Source organism: Panulirus ornatus, chromosome 13, assembly GCF_036320965.1.
Source record: "Panulirus ornatus isolate Po-2019 chromosome 13, ASM3632096v1, whole genome shotgun sequence".
Taxonomy (NCBI): domain Eukaryota; kingdom Metazoa; phylum Arthropoda; class Malacostraca; order Decapoda; family Palinuridae; genus Panulirus; species Panulirus ornatus.
The window spans coordinates 45,977,066-45,998,955 of NC_092236.1; the positions used below are offsets into that span (position 1 = coordinate 45,977,066).

At 41.7% G+C, this 21,890-nt stretch overlaps 1 protein-coding gene across 10 annotated transcripts in view; it reads right to left on the reverse strand.

Moving 5' to 3' along the window:
• Window positions 1-21,890, reverse strand: part of LOC139752836 (uncharacterized) — a 141,542-nt gene that overhangs the window by 21,780 nt on the left and 97,872 nt on the right. For 6 of the 10 annotated variants that reach the window (XM_071668780.1, XM_071668779.1, XM_071668785.1 and 3 more), the window contains 8 exons: window positions 19,574-20,128; window positions 18,907-18,933; window positions 15,487-15,516; window positions 12,767-12,830; window positions 8,850-9,061; window positions 8,233-8,371; window positions 7,553-7,677; window positions 6,744-6,889 (listed from right to left, as the gene is read on the reverse strand). In XM_071668780.1, coding sequence (XP_071524881.1) covers window positions 6,744-6,889; window positions 7,553-7,677; window positions 8,233-8,371; window positions 8,850-9,061; window positions 12,767-12,830; window positions 15,487-15,516; window positions 18,907-18,933; window positions 19,574-20,128 — 1,298 coding nt within the window. The remainder of the gene's footprint in view (window positions 1-6,743; window positions 6,890-7,552; window positions 7,678-8,232; window positions 8,372-8,849; window positions 9,062-12,766; window positions 12,831-15,486; window positions 15,517-18,906; window positions 18,934-19,573; window positions 20,129-21,890) is intronic. The other 4 variants (XM_071668783.1, XM_071668788.1, XM_071668784.1 and 1 more) reach the window with 4 other exon arrangements.

Genomic DNA, 21,890 nt, shown 5'->3' on the forward strand with positions numbered 1-21,890 from the left:
GTTTTTCTCCATTCAAACTCACCTCCCAATTGACTTGACCCTCAACCCTACTGTACCTAATAACCTTGCTCTTATTCACATTTACTCTTAACTTTCTTCTTCCACACACTTTACCAAACTCAGTCACCAGCTTCTGCAGTTTCTCACATGAATCAGCCACCAGCGCTGTATCATCAGCGAACAACAACTGACTCACTTCCCAAGCTCTCTCATCCCCAACAGACTTCATACTTGCCCCTCTTTCCAAAACTCTTGCATTTACCTCCCTAACAACCCCATCCATAAACAAATTAAACAACCATGGAGACATCACACACCCCTGCCGCAAACCTACATTCACTGAGAACCAATCACTTTCCTCTCTTCCTACACGTACACATGCCTTACATCCTCGATAAAAACTTTTCACTGCTTCTAACAACTTTCCTCCCACACCATATATATATATATATATATATATATATATATATATATATATATATATATATATATATATATTCTTAATATATTCTTAATACCTTCCACAGAGCATCTCTATCAACTCTATCATATGCCTTCTCCAGATCCATAAATGCTACATACAAATCCATTTGCTTTTCTAAGTATTTCTTACATACATTCTTCAAAGCAAACACCTGATCCACACATCCTCTACCACTTCTGAAACCACACTGCTCTTCCCCAATCTGATGCTCTGTACATGCCTTCACCCTCTCAATCAATACCCTCCCATATAATTTACCAGGAATACTCAACAAACTTATACCTCTGTAATTTGAGCACTCACTCTTATCCCCTTTGCCTTTGTACAATGGCACTATGCACGCATTCCGCCAATCCTCAGGCACCTCACCATGAGTCATACATACATTAAATAACCTTACCAACCAGTCAACAATACAGTCACCCCCTTTTTTAATAAATTCCACTGCAATACCATCCAAACCTGCTGCCTTGCCGGCTTTCATCTTCCGCAAAGCTTTCACTACCTCTTTTCTGTTTACCAAATCATTTTCCCTAACCCTCTCACTTTGCACACCACCTCGACCAAAACACCCTATATCTGCCACTCTATCATCAAACACATTCAACAAACCTTCAAAATACTCACTCCATCTCCTTCTCACATCACCACTACTTGTTATCACCTCCCCATTTGCGCCCTTCACTGAAGTTCCCATTTGCTCCCTTGTCTTACGCACTTTATTTACCTCCTTCCAGAATATCTTTTTATTCTCCCTAAAATTTAATGATACTCTCTCACCCCAAGGAAAGTTGTTAGAAGCAGTGAAAAGTTTTTATCGAGGATGTAAGGCATGTGTACGTGTAGGAAGAGAGGAAAGTGATTGGTTCTCAGTGAATGTAGGTTTGCGGCAGGGGTGTGTGATGTCTCCATGGTTGTTTAATTTGTTTATGGATGGGGTTGTTAGGGAGGTAAATGCAAGAGTTTTGGAAAGAGGGGCAAGTATGAAGTCTGTTGGGATGAGAGAGCTTGGGAAGTGAGTCAGTTGTTGTTCGCTGATGATACAGCGCTGGTGGCTGATTCATGTGAGAAACTGCAGAAGCTGGTGACTGAGTTTAGAAAAGTGTGTGGAAGAAGAAAGTTAAGAGTAAATGTGAATAAGAGCAAGGTTATTAGGTACAGTAGGGTTGAGGGTCAAGTCAATTGGGAGGTGAGTTTGAATGGAGAAAAACTGGAGGAAGTGAAGTGTTTTAGATATCTGGGAGTGGATCTGGCAGCGGATGGAACCATGGAAGCGGAGGTGGATCATAGGGTGGGGGAGGGGGCGAAAATCCTGGGGGCCTTGAAGAATGTGTGGAAGTCGAGAACATTATCTCGGAAAGCAAAAATGGGTATGTTTGAAGGAATAGTGGTTCCAACAATGTTGTATGGTTGCGAGGCGTGGGCTATGGATAGAGTTGTGCGCAGGAGGATGGATGTGCTGGAAATGAGACGTTTGAGGACAATGTGTGGTGTGAGGTGGTTTGATCGAGTGAGCAACGTAAGGGTAAGAGAGATGTGTGGAAATAAAAAGAGCGTGGTTGAGAGAGCAGAAGAGGGTGTTTTGAAGTGGTTTGGGCATATGGAGAGGATGAGTGAGGAAAGATTGACCAAGAGGATATATGTGTCGGAGGTGGAGGGAACGAGGAGAAGAGGGAGACCAAATTGGAGGTGGAAAGATGGAGTGAAAAAGATCTTGTGTGATCGGGGCCTGAACATGCAGGAGGGTGAAAGGAGGGCAAGGAATAGAGTGAATTGGAGCGATGTGGTATACCGGGGTTGACGTGCTGTCAGTGGATTGAATCAAGGCATGTGAAGCGTCTGGGGTAAACCATGGAAAGCTGTGTAGGTATGTATATTTGCGTGTGTGGGCGTATGTAAATACATGTGTATGGGGGGGGCTGGGCCATTTTATTCGTCTGTTTCCTTGCGCTACCTCACGAACGCGGGAGACAGCGACAAAGTATAATAAAAAATAAAATAATTATATATATATATATATATATATATATATATATATATATATATATATATATATATATACATATATATATATATATATACATATATATATTATTTATCTATTTCATTTTGCTTTGTCGCTGTCTCCCGCGTTTGTGAGGTAGAGCAACGAAATAGACGAAAGAAATGGCCCAACTCACCCCCATACACATGTATATACATACACGTCCACACACGCAAATATACATACCCATACATCTCAATGTACACGTACATATACACACACAGACACATACATATATACACATGCACACAATTCACACTGTCTGCCTTTATTTATTCCCATCGCCACCTCGCCACACATGGAATACCATCCCCCTCCCCCCAAAGGTGTGCGAGGTAGCACTAGGAAAAGACAACAAATGCCCCATTCGTTCACACTCAGTCTCTAGCTGTCATGCAATAATGCCCGAAACCACAGCTCCCTTTCCACATCCAGGCCCCACAGAACTTTCCATGGTTTACCCCAGACGCTTCACATGCCCTGATTCAATCCATTGACAGCACGTCGACCCCGGTACACCACATCGATCCAATTCACTCTGTTCTATTCCTTCAAACATAGCCGTTTTTGCTTTCGAAGATAATGTTCTCGACTTCCACACATTCTTCAAGGCTCCCAGGATTTCGCCCCCTCCCCACCCTATGATCACTTCCGCTTCCATGGTTCCATCCGCTGCCAGATCCACTCCCAGATATCTAAAACACTTTACTTCCTCCAGTTTTTTCTCCATTCAAACTTACCTCCCAATTGACTTGACCCTAACCCTACTGTACTTAATAACCTTGCTCTTATTCACATTTACTCTTAAGTCTCTCTTTCACACACTTACCAAACTCAGTCACCAGCTTCTGCTGTTTTCTCACATGATCAGCACCAGCGATGTATCATCAGCGAACAACAACTGACTCACTTCCCATGCTCTCTCAACCCCAACAGACTTCATACTTGCCCCTCTTTCCAAAACTCTTCCATTCACCTCCCTAACAACCCCATCCATAAACAAATTAAACAACCATGGAGACATCACACACCCCTGCCTCAAACCTACATTCACTGAGAACCAATCACTTTCCTCTCTTCCTACACGTACACATGCCTTACATCCTCGATAAAAACTTTTCACTGCTTCTAACAACTCTATATTATATATATATATATATATATATATATATATATATATATATATAATAATGTATATACATACAGTCCACCACGCAAATATACATACCCATACACTCAATTTTACAGAAACTTTAACACACCAGCCCCATACTTTTAAACACATGCACACAATTAACACTGCCCTCCCTTTTAAATTATTCCCTTGCCCCTGCCTAACAGGGAATAAAATCCCCCCCCCCCCAAAAGGGTTTGGTGCGAGGTAGCACTGGGAAAAAGGGACAACAAATCCCCCATTCGTTCACATTTCGTCTCTAGCTTTTCATGAAATTAATCCGAAAACCCAGCCCCCTTTTCCCAAACTTCCAGGCCCCACAAAACCCTTTCCCTTTGGGTTTTCCCCCGACGCTTCACATGCCCTGATTGCCCGCCTCTTGGTCAATCTTTCCTCACTCATTCTCTCCATGTGCCCAAACCATTTCAAAACACCCTCTTCTGCTCTCTCAACCACGCTCTTTTTATTTCCACACATCTCTCTTACCCTTACATTACTTACTCGATCAAACCACCTCACACCACATATTGTCCTCAACCATCTCATTTCCAGCACATCCACCTTCCTGCGCACAACTCTATCCATAGCCCACGCCTCGCAACCATACAATATTGTTGGAACCACTATTCCTTCAAACATAGCCGTTTTTGCTTTCGAAGATAATGTTCTCGACTTCCACACATTCTTCAAGGCTCCCAGGATTTCCGCCCCCTCCCCCACCCTATGATTCACTTCCGCTTCCATGGTTCCATCCGCTGCCAGATCCACTCCCAGATATCTAAAACACTTTACTTCCTCCAGTTTTTCTCCATTCAAACTTACCTCCCAATTGACTTGACCCTCAACCCTACTGTACTTAATAACCTTGCTCTTATTCACATTTACTCTTAAGTCTCTTCTTTCACACACTTTACCAAACTCAGTCACCAGCTTCTGCTGTTTCTCACATGAATCAGCCACCAGCGATGTATCATCAGCGAACAACAACTGACTCACTTCCCATGCTCTCTCAACCCCAACAGACTTCATACTTGCCCCTCTTTCCAAAACTCTTCCATTCACCTCCCTAACAACCCCATCCATAAACAAATTAAACAACCATGGAGACATCACACACCCCTGCCTCAAACCTACATTCACTGAGAACCAATCACTTTCCTCTCTTCCTACACGTACACATGCCTTACATCCTCGATAAAAACTTTTCACTGCTTCTAACAACTCTATCATATATATATATATATATATATATATATATATATATATATATATATATATATATCTGTTACTTTGTCGCTGTCTCCCGCGTTAGCGAGGTAGCGCAAGGAAACAGACGAAAGAATGGGCCAACCCACCCACATACACATGTATATACATACACGTCCACACACGCAAATATACATACCTATACATCTTAACGTAGACATATATATACACACACACAGACATATGCATATATACACATGTGCATAATTCATACTGTCTGACTTCATTCATTCCCATCGCAACCCCGCCACACATGAAATAACAACCCCCTCCCCCCAAAGGTGTGCGAGGTAGCGCTAGGAAGAGACAACAAAGGCCACATTCGTTCGCGCTCAGTCTCTAGCTGTCATGTACAATGCACTGAAACCACAGCCCCTTTTCTACATCCAGACGCTTCACACGCCCTGGTTCAATCCATTGACAGCACGTCGACCCCGGTATACCACATCGTTCCAATTCACTCTATTCCTTGCACGCCTTTCACCCTCCTGCATGTTCAGGCCCCGATCACTCAAAATCTTTTTCACTCCATCTTTCCGCCTCCACTTTGGTCTTCCGCATCTCCTCGTTCCCTCCACCTCTGACACATATATCCTCTTGGTCAATCTTTCCTCACTCATTCTCTCCATGTGACCAAACCATTTCAAAACGCCCTCTTCTGCTCTCTCAGCCACACTCTTTTTATTACCACACATCTCTCTTACCCTATCATTACTTCCTTGGTCAAACCACCTCACACCACATATTGTCCTCAAACATCTCATTTCCAGCACATCCACCCTCCTCCCCACAACTCTATAGCCCACGCCTCGCAACCATATAACATTGTTGGAAGCAGCTTAACCAACTTAACCAGCAGGTAGTTTGATCACTCATTACCTTCCTCTTGGATCCAGTATACATGGGTAAAGTTGTGATATAAGATACGCAGACTCTAATACATTACTTATTCCTTAGTAGAAATTGTGTGCTGAAGCATTTGTAACAAGCAATGACTATAACATGGTAAATAAAGTAAATATCAAATAACCAATAGCCTATAATTTTCTCCAGATAAAGAGAGAAAGATATGTGTGATCTTAAAGACGTTAGATATGTAATTTTTCATTCGTGGTTCCTTCTCTAGAGTGTAATGCTGATAGCAGATTTCTTTTTTCTCTGACAACAACAATCTAGATATAAAACTTTCGACTATACCTCGAATAACCAAAATAATAGGAATTCTTATTTGTATTTTCGTAATCATTGAACAGCAATTGCATCTATTCAGGCCAATCAACTGTCCATTGCTAGGATAGTTCTTCTCTTATTTATATTTTGATGCAAACTTGCCATACTTGAACATATTACGATTATAGTTTATCTATTATTAGCCATTAGGTCAAGCAACATATATGTTGTACTTTTTCTTCTAATTCTATAAGTATACCAGAAAACTTTCCCTCTACAGACTTTACTGTCGACAGTATTGAAAGATATCACAAAACCTCTGATAAGCTAAGTTTCACCTCGTACTTAGGAGAACGTACGAATAACAAATAATCTTGTCACCTGTATACATACGTATACTCCTGTATCCATATGCATAGTGGAGAGGAAATATTCATATATCTCGCAGGAAAGATGAAAGAAGATATTCTAAATTTCGCTTTTATTCCAACACCTTGTGTTCGGGATAATCCCTGACGGTGTATTGCAACAAACATGACACCTTAAAGTCTGCTGTATCAGGGGAACGCTTCGGAGCACATACCTGGAAATTACGGAGCACCAACCTGGAAGTTATAGCTGCGACAGGTGAAGTCCCTCTCGTTGTCGCAGTATTGTCTACACTCGGTCTGGTCGAAGACGTTCGTGAAGAACCGGTCGAAATACGGCAGGAACCGACCCTCGTAGTTGGCGTAGTCACAGTTAGGTGGGTCTGGGGAGGACAAAGGAGTGAGAAACGGTCGGTGTTTGTGGGTTGATCAGTGCTTGCTGCCTTGATCATACTGAAATCGTGATAGGATATTCTGGTTCATGTTCAGAGTATGACGTATGACTTTCTTGGAGAACGTCCTTACAATGTTAAAAAGAGGACTTTCTGTGAGTGATAAAGTAAGGGCTTCCTGTAAGCGATAGAGTGAGGACTTCCTGTGAAAGATAGAGTGAGGACTTCCTGTGAGAGATAGAGTGAGGACTTCCTGTAAGAGATAGTGACGACTTCCTGTGAGAGATAGAGTGAGGACTTCCTGTGAGAGTTAGTGAGGACTTCCTGTGAGAGACAGAGTGAGGACTTCCTGTGAGAGATAGAGTGAGGACTTCCTGTAAGAGATAGAGTGAGGACTTCCTGTGAGAGATAGAATGAAGACTTCCTGATCTTGTGGATAAGATGAATACTGGATATGTTTCCAAATTCAGGCATGACCTGATATTCTGTACATTCATACATGTAAACATTGTCTTCCGAAAAGAATTGATTCATAAGAGTAGTAATGGCTGGGATATGTGTATGTACGTGTAAGCACAAAAAGTGAAGATATGGCACAACCGTACAAGTCTAAGCGGCACACACACACACACACACACACACACACACACTTACCTGGAGCGCACTGGTTCTCCATGAACTCGTAGTTACGAGACTTGAAGGCAAACTTGTCCGGATCTGTGCGTCTGGTCTCGGCCATGAGCTTGCATGTTCCTTCTCTTGTGTTATACACAGCTGACCTGCATGTAGAGTATATGTCCAGCTTTATCTTGTACATTGTATCATAGCTACGTGCATACGCCTACGAACAAAGCTACTGCTGTATCTTACACCATAAACATATCCTGGTTTTTCAAACTAAGCCATATATGAACAAAAGTCAGCTGGTTTTTAGTTAACTTTCTATAGTGGCTCATTCTGATCTGCACATAATATACAAGTGAACATGGATCTTACATAAAGGCAGGCTATCATAAAGTAAGTGAGAGTACGAAGAGTGGATAAATACATACCGTAAGAATTCATGCTTACGTACCGAACCTTATACCGAGTAATACATAGAAAATGGGGATACGTACACTGGCCATCGCTAGTTTCAGAGTAACAGATAATCTTAGCAAGATTTGGGGACTTGAGGCTCACTACAGGAATTGCTGCCTTGCATTTTCATTGCAGAGAGTGACACAGGCCTCAGTAACGCTACCTTACTAGATCTGAGGCAGTTCCGCATTTGTTTTTTCGGTTCGCGTCACACCCACAGTGGGAGCGAGTGCCTCACTGATGCGAAATCTTACCTGCAGGGGATGTTCGTGGCTCGAAGGCACTCAGCCTGGCATTCCTGGCGAGTCAGGACGTTGTTGATGATTCGACCGTTGACCTCAAGGTCGTACCCATGTACCCGCACGAATGTCCACGCCTTCCCGCAGCCCCTCTCTGGGGGAGAGAAAGTGATCATGGAGAATTGTGCGAAGAAGTGTGAAAAAAATGGGAGAGAAAAGAAGATAAGACTTACAAAAAGGAACAATAATACTGAGCAAACAGTCGACATTTTTCCATAAAACTTCTCACAGGTTGATACATACCCAGTTTCGTGGTTCATGTTATCTTGTGAAGAACATGCGACCTTGATGGAATGAGTGAATAGCATCAGAGACAAGAGATAACCCTGAGGAACTCCGCTGTTGATGAGGAAAAAGGGAGACATTTGTCTATTAATCCTCACGAAGACAGACAGACCAGAGAAGAAGGGAGCTAAGAAGGTGAAGGGGTAAAGCCAGAAGAGGAGAGCTTGAAGAGCAGACTCTGATGCCACACCCCATCAAGGGCTTCAGCACAGGATTCCCCAGAGGCTTTCAGTGAGGATAACCAGACAGTAGTGAGGTAAGAAAAGAGCTAGACGTCAGTAACTCACCAGGGATACAGACTTTCTCAAAGTAGGAGACCTCAGGGGCAGGCAAGAGCGCCCCATAATCGTTCCCTGCGGCACGGTCTACGGCGTAGCAGCGCTGTGCCCTAGAGGGCGACGTCTCCAAAGTTAGGGACAGGCACTGCCCGAGCTGCCGGTCACACTCCTGCAGGCATTCGATCGTGATGCCTAACGGATCCCTGGCGCGGATTTCATCCCTGTTAAAGTCAAGCGATGGAGAGTTAGGCAGGAGTACAGGTGGGGTGACCGAGGATTCTGTGACGGCAAAGGCATGTTGGGGAAGCTTATGCTCTCGTCAGAGTATTGTAAGAAAATAAATGTAAACAAAAGTGTGACCAAAATTCTGATCACCGTCTGGAAGAGAAAAAAAAATGAAATTTTTACTGTCCATATTCCGTATTAAATGATGCATGGCTCATTGCACTGTACCGAGGGCGAAATGGTACGTCCCTAGTATGATGGTTCGAACTGAATTGATCCGAAAGCATGGCTTGGAAATTTGAAAAATTAAAGAAGAAACTGATCAACCTTCAGATGCAATCCGTAGATTTGATTTTAATATTCGTGGGAATATATCTTGATTCTATGAACCTTGTAGTTACCCAAAATCTAAGATAGACAATAACTTAAGATATTCTTAAGCCATTTATATAACTTCTACCTTGGCTAAGACGAAGCCGTTTGGTTTATGTGTTGAACGATCAGTGATGGCACACTGGTTTGAATACTAAAATCTGTGATTGTAACCAAATGCACATATAAACAGATTATTTGATACATAGGTTAATAGATGTGTGTGTGTGTGTGTGTGTGTGTGTGTGTGTGTGTGTGTGTGTGTGTGTGTGTGTGTGTGATTCTCGTCTGATCCTTCTAATCTAATGTGCATTATCATATTACTCGAACTAGCTATAAGAAGTAGATCATGCATTTTAAAGAAATGTCAATAAATTAACATTTTCAATATATCATTATTCATATTTTTATTCTTTAAAGTAACCTATGGTCTGTATTTAGGTTTAAAGATGACAGTTTAACTACGACACTATTTATTAAGCTATATATCACTAAGTACCTTACCGTTCTTCCTCTACATCTACTGTTAACGTTTATATCATTTAAGATCATCCTTAATAAGTGGTCTTTTACAGGTATTTAAAAGTTCCTTCTGACGAGTGCTTACAGGTTTATGGAAGGGTTACTGAAGATTATAAAAGGGATTTTCTTCAGGAGACGTAGGATATTTTGCTCCTTTACGACAGCATATCAGCTGTCTCTACAGGGTTCTCCTGGTCTTAGAAAGTTTATCACTGGGAGGAATGGGGGTTGAGGGCCATTTCAAGAACTTCAGTGTATAGTTCTCGAAGCTGTCATAAAGAGGAGAATGAGACGAAGGCTATTTGCTTCCCTAGCACTGGAAAATGGCGTGACAGACTTGAGATGGAATCCTAGTCTCTATTCATACTAGATTGAGAAGGAGGAATTAGGAATGATGTCCTTCTTAGATGTGTCAAAATACTGAATGGCTTCCTTTACGCCACAAATCGAAGTATGTACGTTGGAATATGTAATCGATTCGACTCCCTGACGCCAAACATGTTTACTGGTAGACGCTTTCAAGACTTTTAAGTCTTTTGAGGTTATCAATCACACCCACGTTGCGTCAACGCTGAGGCAGTGGGTCATAATACATGATCATCTCATAATTTGTCTCGAAGAATCTGTACCTTTAAACTTCCAGCTTCCAGATGAGGAATCGTTTACAGTTTACAGTTTCATCTTTCTAGGATGATGAGTCAGTCATATCTAAGATGTATGTAGTAGAGGATCTCATGGTTGAAATATCAAAGGTATACATCTGCAAGGGTTCCATCATTGTAATGACCCCTTCATCACATGTACTGAACCCTTTATTTATATGACCATCAATCTTATGTTTCATCCATTCGCTACGTTCTACATGCAGCTTCACCAAACAGCTATTTTGTAACCATTTGCTTGCTCGTTAGAGCCAGGACGAAAATGTATGGTTCCACTCTTCAATACCAGACTCAAAATTATACCAGTATGTTAGAGGGTGGCCGCTGTGGCGTCTGTTTAATTCCATATAGCTTTCTTGGCAGCGACGACCTACTCCTTAGTTACGAGGCACATGTTCCAACCATTCCAAAAACTCTCAGATAGTTTTTCTTTTCTAATAATTTCCATTTCCCTTTTTTTTCAGTTAGTAGAAAGAGTCTCCGACAGGATACTAAAAGCCCTTCCAATCTCAAAAGCGAGGAGATCAGTACAGTGAGTTCACTGATCGACGAGGAGTCTCCAGGAGGCAGGTTAGCCCCAGGAGTGAGGAGCGAGTCATGCTCTCGCACCGCCCCTGGGGTAGGGTACTAGTGGGGTACATCTAGGGTTATGGTCTGGACACAGACGCTAGACTGTCTCATCTGGCACGTAGGTCAGGGTACTTATAATGAATATAAATGAATACATCGCTGACTGACTGTACAGTTCGGCATATAAGTTATATATATACATATTCGTATATACGAACAAAGTGCATATGAACGCGCACCTTCATAGAACATACAAACCTCCAACAGCCAAGATCGAACCCGGGACCCCTGTGCAACAGGTGGTAGCGCTCCCGCCTGTTGCACAGGGGTCCCGGATTCGATCCTGGCTGTTGAAGGTTTGTATGTGATATATATATATATATATATATATATATATTTATATATATATATATATATATATATATATATATATATATATATATATATATATATATATATATATATATATATATTGCAAGAGGTCACAGTGGTGCGCATGATCTAGTATTCACTGATAACCACGGGGAAAAGAAAACACGATAAGTTCCCAAGTGCACTTTTGTGCAATGATCACATCGTCAATGGCGTCTTAGCTACATCTCTTCCTTGTATATCATCTTACTGTTGTACGTCTTATCTTTCATTCTTTTATCTTTCCTGACGATGTAATCATTACGCGAAAGTGCATTTGGGAACTTATTGTGTTTTCTTTTCCTCGTGGTTATCAGTCAATACTAGATCACGCGCACCACTGTGACAACTTTGCTCTTGGCTGGTGGGAGGACCCGGGAGCCACCTTCCAGAGAGATGAGTCTGGCGTCTGGACTGTTGTAATGGAGGGCGTGCGATCCTGACATTCCTACCCATATCCAGGTGTCCTGCCACTCAGGTAAACATATCCAGTGTACGAGCTCTGCCCTACACTCGGGGGCAGGTAGTTCCCCACCAGGCTGGGGCTCCTCGAACTCCAAAAGGATCCAGGTCGCGAAGGTCGAGGGACGCCGGAACTCCTGCTGGGCGGGCGAATCGGAGTCCAGTTCACGGATGGGTTGATGACGTCAGGCCTGTGTGACGCCACAGTGCCGCCAACGCCACCAGACGACGTCACATTAACATCAGAGTTAACATCACTACATCCAGCAGCTGTAACCATCTAAGTAACGCATATCCTACACTCATTCTTGTTACGGTGATATGAACTGCACTACTTTGTGACAGACATGGCACATCTCCAGGGTTGATTACATACCAGACCTTGTTAGCACGTGAGTATTGAGCAAGAATAACAACCTCACAACCTAGTCGTTTTCAGGTGTTTGTAAATAACATACACATCTGAGGTGTAATCATTTGTACGTTGAGAGAAAAAATTATGAGATCGTCTTAACAAACATGAAGATATAAGAATTGATATCAAGTTAGCAGTAGAGAGCAATGAAGAATGATCTACAGATACAACAAGGGGTTATATCCTACGGACCAACCCGTCAGGTATGACTTCAGGAATCAACAAGATGGGAGATCCTGCAGGGCAGACCGACCACACTAGTCGGTAATGGTAGGAGAGCCGCTTACCTAGAGCCGCGCAGGTCCACACCCATCACCTTGTCGTACGTCACAGCGAAACGGCAGTTCAGCACTGTGGGAACACCACACAAGATTAATACACACACACACACACACACACACACACACACACACTCTAAGCATAAATGTATATCTGGCCACATTGGATTAGTAAATTCTTATACCAAAAAGGTCTTGGATAACTGTTTAGTAATTGTGTGTATGTCAGTTATTTAGTCTTGGCGCATCATAGTGGTAGTTAGGCCGGTCCTATGGGATAGTTAGAGTTACCTTGAAGATGGGTTGTGTCGTTTGGATTAGACAGTCTGGATATGTGTTTAATTATTCAGAAACTTGTGGGTTAGTTAATCTGTAATCTTAAGTAATCTAGCATTACACATTAGTTATTCTGGGGGTAATAGAGTAATCAGGGTTTGTGGTTAGTTATTCCAGACTTCTGATATTGTCTTGATTTACACAGTAGCTGGTGTAGCTCTAGGCTCAGTTAATCTGATGTGTGGGTTAGTTATACGAGACCAGTTAGTACAGTTGATGAGTTAGTTTATCTAGTCTTGTGGTTTGGTAAGGTTTATGCGGTTATTTGTTAAGCAGTCTGTGTATAGGTGAAATAATTTAGCGTTTATAAATGAGTTAGGCTTGGTTTATGGGCTGGATAGTGTTGGGTCCTGGGTTAGTTAGTCTGTGAGTTAGAAAGCCTAGTTTTTTGAACTAGTTAGACCGGGCTCACAGATTACTTTTTCTGTTATTATGAATAAGTTAGTTTGGGTTAGTCTGGCCGGGTTTGTCTGAGCTCATGGTGTCTCAGATCATCCCATTGAGTTAGTCAACCTAGGTTTACAGGATGAATCTTGAGTGTTGATTTACGATGATACTAATCAGTTAGGAACTTTGGCTTAAGTGAAAAGCTTATGGACTCATAAACATGAGAGTACAAATTTCACAGTTAGGGTTTCTATGTTAATGTAGGTTAATGAGTGATCTAATCTAAGCTAGTGGATTAATCTGAGCATACATATGAGGTAATCTATATTAGTGGATTAATATGACCTAGCATGGGGGTTAGTTAGTCTATCTGCAGTTAGTTAATCAAACAATTCAATCACTAAGGTTAGTCATTCTAGGCTTGCGGATTAGTTAGAGTAAGCCTATGCATCAACTAGCTTGAAACTATCTTTCTAGTAACTTCAGTCCTGATGCACTAGTTGATCTAGACCAAGGCAAACAGTTGTCTTCATTAGTTAGTTCATTGTTTCTACATCACAAGCAAGTTAGTCATGCTACTCTTATGGCTTTAAGTTATAAGTTTCTGAGCCAGTTATGGCAAACGGCTATTGCTGGAGTACACATTGTCCTTAACACATTGTCCTTAACTTGATTTCATAGAAGACGTTGTCTTGCTTATCTAATGAATTAGTTATAATTCGATGGTAATAATTCCGAACGCTATATAATTTCTTAAGACTCTCTGGTCGACTCATAAAAAAGAAAAAACTCATAACTTGACCTTTAAACCCTCGCCACCGTTGTAACTAAAAGCGAGTCTCCACTCTGCTTGAAGCTGAGAGATTAAAGATAATTTTGATAAACAAAGGAGGTTAGAAATGAATATGTATCTTGGTATGATAAACGGAAGAAAGAATACTACGCACGTGGACCTCCTGAGTATCGTAAAAAAATTAACAGAGAGAGGAGGGAAGAGATGGCTTAGAATCCTTCATCCGTAACTTTGCTCGCAAGATCAAATCGTCTGTTCCTGACACTGACTCATTAAGGTGGGAAATTCGAGCGAGTTATATATACATTAAAGAAAACGGATGAACCACAGATGGTACGGTGTTACAGGTAATAAGACTTTTTCCCATTAGAAAGTAAGGCCACTGGACCCGTTAGTTCCTCAATAACTGATGATTTTGCAGTATCATAAATCTGTGTTGAATCTACTTATTTTCAAATTTTTTTTTGTTTGAATTAAGTCAAAGAAAATTAAGGCAAACATTTTTCGGCAAATCACGAGAGCAAGAAATTGGGTTCGTAAAACGCAGATTATGAAGAAGCATTCAGTTACAATAAATATTCTGTTTTGATAACATCATCAAACCAGATGTGTGGTGCACGAGGTCAATTCTTTCTTTTTCTTTTTTTACCAAATGCTTTAATCAATTTCTCGATAAGTAATGAATGAAAGTTACATTTATGAATTTTGCCACTTCTGGTTTAAACATGTCTTTGAACACCGGTTCATGAAGATATGAAACTCGTCAGATCAGAGGCGTAATGACCTTTTGATCCTATTCAAATCTTATTCAAAATCAAGCTTAAGATCAGTCTCCTGGGGTGTAAGCGCCATCTATAGCCATACTGTGACCCGGCACACTGCTGGGTGACTATCCCGCATATCATTCCATTTTTACCTTTCAGTCATTAGCATGCATTGTAATGATCCTTAAAGAAAATCATTATGACTGAATTTGTAATAACATTGGCTGGCTAATAAGTCTTCCTTATCCCTACGTCATCTAGATATCAGTAATGTATATCTGAGAGAATCAGGTAAACATGCGGGGGTATGTGTCATAAGGTTAGCATCTGTCTCAATGCAAGATCTTCTGCTTCTCTGGAACATGCAAGAGTAAGCCATCAGGCAGACTGTGTTGGGTTTTCTTATGTTATAACTCCAGTACCGTGCACTTGACTCTCTCATAACCAACCTGATTCAGCTTCGTCACTTTCTACTGGATCTGAAGGTGAGGAAATACATCAGTATTCTCCTTTTTTTTTCCCCCTTTCTGGGAACATTGATGACTTCGGTTTTAGAAAACTGAATTTGGAAAGGGAGTGTTTCTAAAGCATGACCTCCAGCATGTATCAAAACAAAGTTATTTCCCTGGTGTCATGGTGCTCATACTAGTGCATTATATATATGAAAATAAAAGATCCTTATCCATTCCTACGTTCACAAAAATGATATTGCAATTCTAGTGAGCTTAAAGAAGTAACGTTTGTATTGTTTATTCAACCAAATCAATAAAGGGAGGGGAAATCTTTTTCACAGTGTACCAAATGTATTTTCATGCAGTACATACAGTTGAATACCTTCCATCAATAAGAACTTCAAGGAAAAATTTTCAAGTTCTAGTGCCAGCTTCTCCAACAGATAGGTAAAAGTTCTCATGTATGATGAACAGATCATGCAAAGGTTTTACTTCTAGAGATATATCAGTCATTTGTCTCTCAAAACACAAGCGGATTGTAAAGTAATAGTGATATGAAAAACAGCATCATGATTTTTTTTTTCCAAAAGAAGGAACAGAGAAGGGGGCCAGGTGAGGATATTCCCTCAGAGGCCCAGTCCTCTGTTCTTAAGGCTACCTTGCTAATGCGGGAAATGGCGAATAGTTTGAATATATATATATATATATATATATATATATATATATATATATATATATATATATATATATATATATATATATATATATATATATACTTATATATATACATATATAATCTGTTTATGGATGGGTTGTTTGGGAGGTGAATGCAAGAGTTTTGGAGGGAGGAGCAATTATGCAGTCTGTTGTTGATAAGAGGCCTTGGGAAGTGCGTCAGTTGTTCGCTGATGATACAGCGCTGGTTGATGATTCGGGTGAGAATTTGGTAAAGTGTGTAAAAGAATAAAGCTTAGAGTAAATGTGTTAGAGCAAGGTTATTAGGTTCAGTAGGGTTGAGGGACAAGTTAATTGGGAGGTAGGTTTGAATGGAAAAAAACTGGAGGAAGTGAAGTGTTTTAGATATCTGGAAGGGGACTTAGCAGTGGAAGCGAAAGTGAGTCACAGGATGGGGGAGGGGGCGAAAGTTCTGGGAGCGTTGAGGAATGTGTGGAAGGCGAGAACGTGATCTCGGAGAGCAAAAATTGGTGTGTTTGAAGGAATAGTGATTCCAACAATGTTATATGGTTGCGAGGCATGGGCTATAGATAAGGTTGTGCGAAGGAGGGTGGATGTGTTGGAAATGAAATGTTTGAGGACAATATGTGGTGTGAGGTGGTTTGATCGAGTAAGTAATGAAAGGGCAAGAGAGATGTGTGGTAATAAAAAGATTGTGGTTAAGAGAGCAGAAGAGGGTGTATTGAAGTGGTTTGGTCACATGGAGAGAATGAGTGACGAAAAATTGACAAAGAGGGTATATGTGTCAGAGGTGGAGGGAATGCGTAGAAGTGGAAGACCAAATTGGAGTTGGAAGGATGGAGTAAAAAAGATTTTGAGCGATCGGGGCCTGAAGATACAGGAGGGTGAAAGGCTTGCAAGGAATAGAGTGAATTGGAACGATGTGTTATAGCGGGGTCGACGTGCTGCCAATGGATTGAACCAGGGCATGTAAAGCGTCTGGGGTAAACGATGGAAAGTTTTGTGGGTCCTGGATGTGGAAATGGAGCTGTGGTTTCTGTGCTTTACACATGACAGCTAGAGACTGAGTATGAACGAATGTGGCCTTTGTTGTCTTTTCCTAGCGTTGTATGAGAGAGTATTGATTGAGAAGGTGAAGGCATGTAAAGAGCATCAGATTGCGCAGGAAAAGTGTGGTTTCAGAAGTAGCAGAGGATATGTGGATCGAGCTCTAAATAACGTGTGTGAGAAATTCTTACAAAAACAGATGAATTTGTGTGTGGCATTTATAGAACTGGGGAAAGCATATGACACGGTTGATAGAGATGCCTAAACAATGCATGGCTGGGTAGGAAAGCTTTAAGAAACAGTGAGAAGTTTTCATCAAAGGCGTAAGGTGTGTGCACAAGTGGAAAGACCGGAGAGTGAGTTGTTAAAACTAAAGGTTGTTCTGCGGCAGGGGTGAGTTGTCACTATGGCTATCTAAATTCTTTATGGATTGGATGTTGAGGAAGACAAATGCAAGAGTCTTGGAGAGAGGGGGCCAAGGAAGTGAGTCACCTGTTTGCCGATGATGCAGCACTGGTGGCAGATTCGAGTGAGAAACTGGATAAGTTGGTGGATGGGTTTGGAAAAACGTGTGAAAGTTTAGTTGGGTGAGAATCTGAATGAAAAGATAATTGGAGAAAGTGAAATGTTTTATATATCTGGGAATGATCATGAAGGGTAATGGAGCCATGGAAGCGGAAGGGAATCATGGACTTAGTCAAAGGGCGAAGGTGCTGGTAGCAGTGAAGAATATGTGACAAGAAAGGTAGTAGTCTGGAAGGGCAAGAATGTACATGGACTACAGACGAGGATGTGCGGCCGATGATGGATGTGTTGAAAATGAAATGTTTGAGGACAATATGTGGTGTGAGGTGGTTTGCTTGAGTAAGTAATGAAGGGTATGAAAGACATGGTAATGAAAAGAGTGTGTTTGAGAGAGCAGATGAGGGTGTGCTGAAGTAGTTTGGACATATGGAGAGAATGAGTGAGGAGAGGCTCACAAAGAGGGTGTGTCAAAACCGGAGGGAACAAGGAAAAGGGGGACACCAAATTCGAGATGGAGGGATAAAGTAAAAAAGATTTGAGTGATAGGTTCCAGAACATGCAGGAAGGTGAAAGGCGTGCACGGGACAAAACAAATTGAAATAATTTGGTATACAGTGGTTGATGTGCTATCAGTGGATTAAACCAGGGCATGTGAAGTGGCCGGGGTAAATCGTGCAAAGGTCTGTGGCGCCTGGTTGTGGATAAGGAGCTGTGTTTCGATACATTGTACTTGACAGTGAGGTAATGGATGTGAGCGAATGCGTCCATTCGTCGGCAAACGATGATCAAGTGTGATAATATATATATATATATATATATATATATATATATATATATATATATATATATATATATATATATATATATATATATATATATATATATATATATATATATATATATATATATATATATATATATATGTATATATATATATATATATATATATATATATATATATATATATATATATATATATATATATATATATATATATATATATATATATATATATATATATATATATATATATAAGTAAACATAAAGAAGGAATCTAGAAACTACTGGTGTAATGCAAAAAAATTCAAAGCCAAAGTGAACCGGTCTAGTGTAATATATAGTCAGGTAAAATCGTCAATGTCCACAAACCTCCGTCTGATGCGCCATCGCCGCCACCTGTGGAGAGATGTTTGTGTGAGACATGGCACTGGGGTGTGAGACATGGTACTGGGGTGAGAGACATGATGCTGGGGTGTAAGACATAGTGTGAGACATGGTACAGGGATGAAACATGATACTGGGGTGTGATACATGGTGTTGGGATGTGAAACATGACCCTGGAGTGTGAGACGATACAAGGGTGTGAGACATGGTGTAAGACATGGTACTGGGGTGTGAGACATGATACTGGAGTGTGAGACATGGTACTGGGGGTATGAAACATGGTACTGGGATGTGGGACATGACATTGGGGCTGGGATGTGAAACATGGTACTGAGAATTCTTGAGGGGAAAGCATGTTAGTCTGGCGATGAATTTCTTTGGAAATTTCCAGGATGATACCACAGAAATTGAGATTGGTTATAATAGATTAGGCATTATAGGCATCATTTGGATGCATGCAGCTATTAGTTGGCATCATACAGCTGCAGTTAGCACCATACAGCTGTAGCTTGACATCATACAGCTGTATTCGCAGTCTGCAGTCATACAAGAAGACAGGAAGGCAGTTTACATGAGTGGAGAGCGATGGTGCTCGTGTGGTAGGGTTCAGGAAGGAGGGTTCAGGAAGGTGGTTTACAAACCCAAGACTCACCTGACACGCCGCCTCCCGAAGATCCGCCGAAGCTTCCTCCACCAGAGCCACCAAATCCTCCGGTGCCACCGAAGCTTCCTCCTCCGCCTCCTACTCCTCCAACACTGCCGGTTCCTCCAAAGCCGCCACTTCCTCCTCCTCCACCGGATACTCCTGAACCACTTCCTCCGAAGTTAATTCCTCCGCCACCTCCTCCAAAGCCACTTCCTCCACCACTTCCTCCAAATCCTGTTCCTCCACCACTTCCTCCAAAGCCGCCTCCAAAACCGGTTCCGCCACCACTTCCTCCAAAGCCACTTCCTCCACCACTTCCTCCAAAGCCACTTCCTCCACCACTTCCTCCAAAGCCACTTCCTCCAAAGCCACCTCCTCCAAAGCCACCTCCTCCACCACTTCCTCCGAAGCCACTTCCTCCCCCACTTCCTCCAAAGCCACTTCCTCCACCACTTCCTCCAAAGCCAGTTCCTCCACCACTTCCTCCACTGCTTCCACCGGAACCTCCAAATCCAACACCTCCTCCGGAACCTCCAAAGCCACCTCCAACTGAGCCAGCACCTGTGAGTGTGATAAAGCAGTCTAAGGTTTGCATCCAGGTGGTGAGCCGTGTAGTCTCCTAGGTTACCAAGGACACCATAACACGCCACTTGTGCCCAAGCCTTGTTGACGACCTCCCCGCCAGACTTCAGTGGCATAGAAGGGAATTAACCCTCCACTTACACTCATCTGGCATGGCTGCCTCTTGTCTGATATAGTAGAGAAGGGTGAGGGGGGGATGCCAGGTGAACGGTAAGTAAATATTTCAAAAAACTTGGACAGAAAAACTCGCTCTCCCAAGAATGTTTGAATTGGAAATTCGCGCTTGTTTTCGTCTAGCATCATCTTGGAATGCATATTGCTGTACATGGCGCACTCAAGATGTAAGTAGTAAGAACACACGACATTACTGAGAAATATTCAAGTTTTAGACGGAGACGCAATCTGTCTCATTTACCACAAGTAATTTAGACAATGAACTGACAGTTAACGTAGAGAGGGAGGCAGTAGGGATAGTAATATGAGGAGAGTAGGAACGTGAGGAGGGGAAGTGAAGCTCGCTAAAGAGGTGTCAAAAAGGCCCTCCACAAACATGGGTCATGCATAGGAGACCTCCCTCGGAGGAAACAATGCTGCTGGAGCAATGCTCTACATAAATGCTGGGTTTTGGCTAAATGATCATCTACTGATCTTCACCTTATTCCAGCGGTACTCTACGTGAATGGTTTAACAAATAGTCTACTTACACCATCTTCCAGCAATATTCTACAAATTCAAACCATACAACATAGTCTACGAAGGTGTATGTTTGACAAGTATCCTACATTTATTAGTTTGTTTGACAAGGCTTTAGCATATTACTTTATCTGGGTTCTACACAACTACACTTATTTTTACTAACTTTTGCACAAACATAGTCTTTACTAATTTTACACAAAATAATGAGTTTCGTATTAGCAGCTGTGTCCAGGAATGCAATTTGAGAAACACTGTCATGGCAGAATTTAACATAGCACGTTTAACGTTGTCTGATACAAGTAAAGACTACGTCAGCAAAGTTCATTTACGAACTCCAAGATGTAAGTTTTGGTCTACTATAACAGTGTATTTTACCTTTAAAGACTATATTTTCCAGTAATCTACATGTTTAACAGGTCTACTTAATAACACCAACGTTAAACCAGAATTTTTTCTAAATATCTAAACAGTGACGTTACGTTAAAGTGATGACTGAAGAACCTGAAGTCATCCTAGCAGGATAGAAGGTGAGAGGGACTGAGGCAAAATAGCAGTGTGTGCTGGTGGGGTCAATTACCTGTGCCCAGTGCCACCGAACCCTTTATATGGCGGGTGTTCAAAGTCTCATCGTACTGGCAGATTCACACCACAGTTAAGTACTCTCTCTCTCTCTCTCTCTCTCTCTCTCTCTCTCTCTCTCTCTCTCTCTCTCTCTCTCTCTCTCTCTCTCTCTCTCTCTCTCTCTCTCTCTCTCTCTCTCTCTCTCTCTCTCTCTCTCTCTCTCTCTCGATTCTAATTTGTCTCCTCTCAAGTCTCGTCCTCGTAACCTACTTCTTCCCACTAGCAAGCATTCCTGCAGTCATCAAAGCTGATAATGTTTCTCTTATAATATTAGGGCGTTAGGCCTTAGCAACCTCCTGAACATCCTTTAATCAATAAAACTCTAAACTTTGCCATCGTGACGCTCAAAAGACATTCAGTCATCATCATTTCGAACCCATAAAAGTGTCTAATCTCACCTCTCCAGATTCTGTCACATCAAACA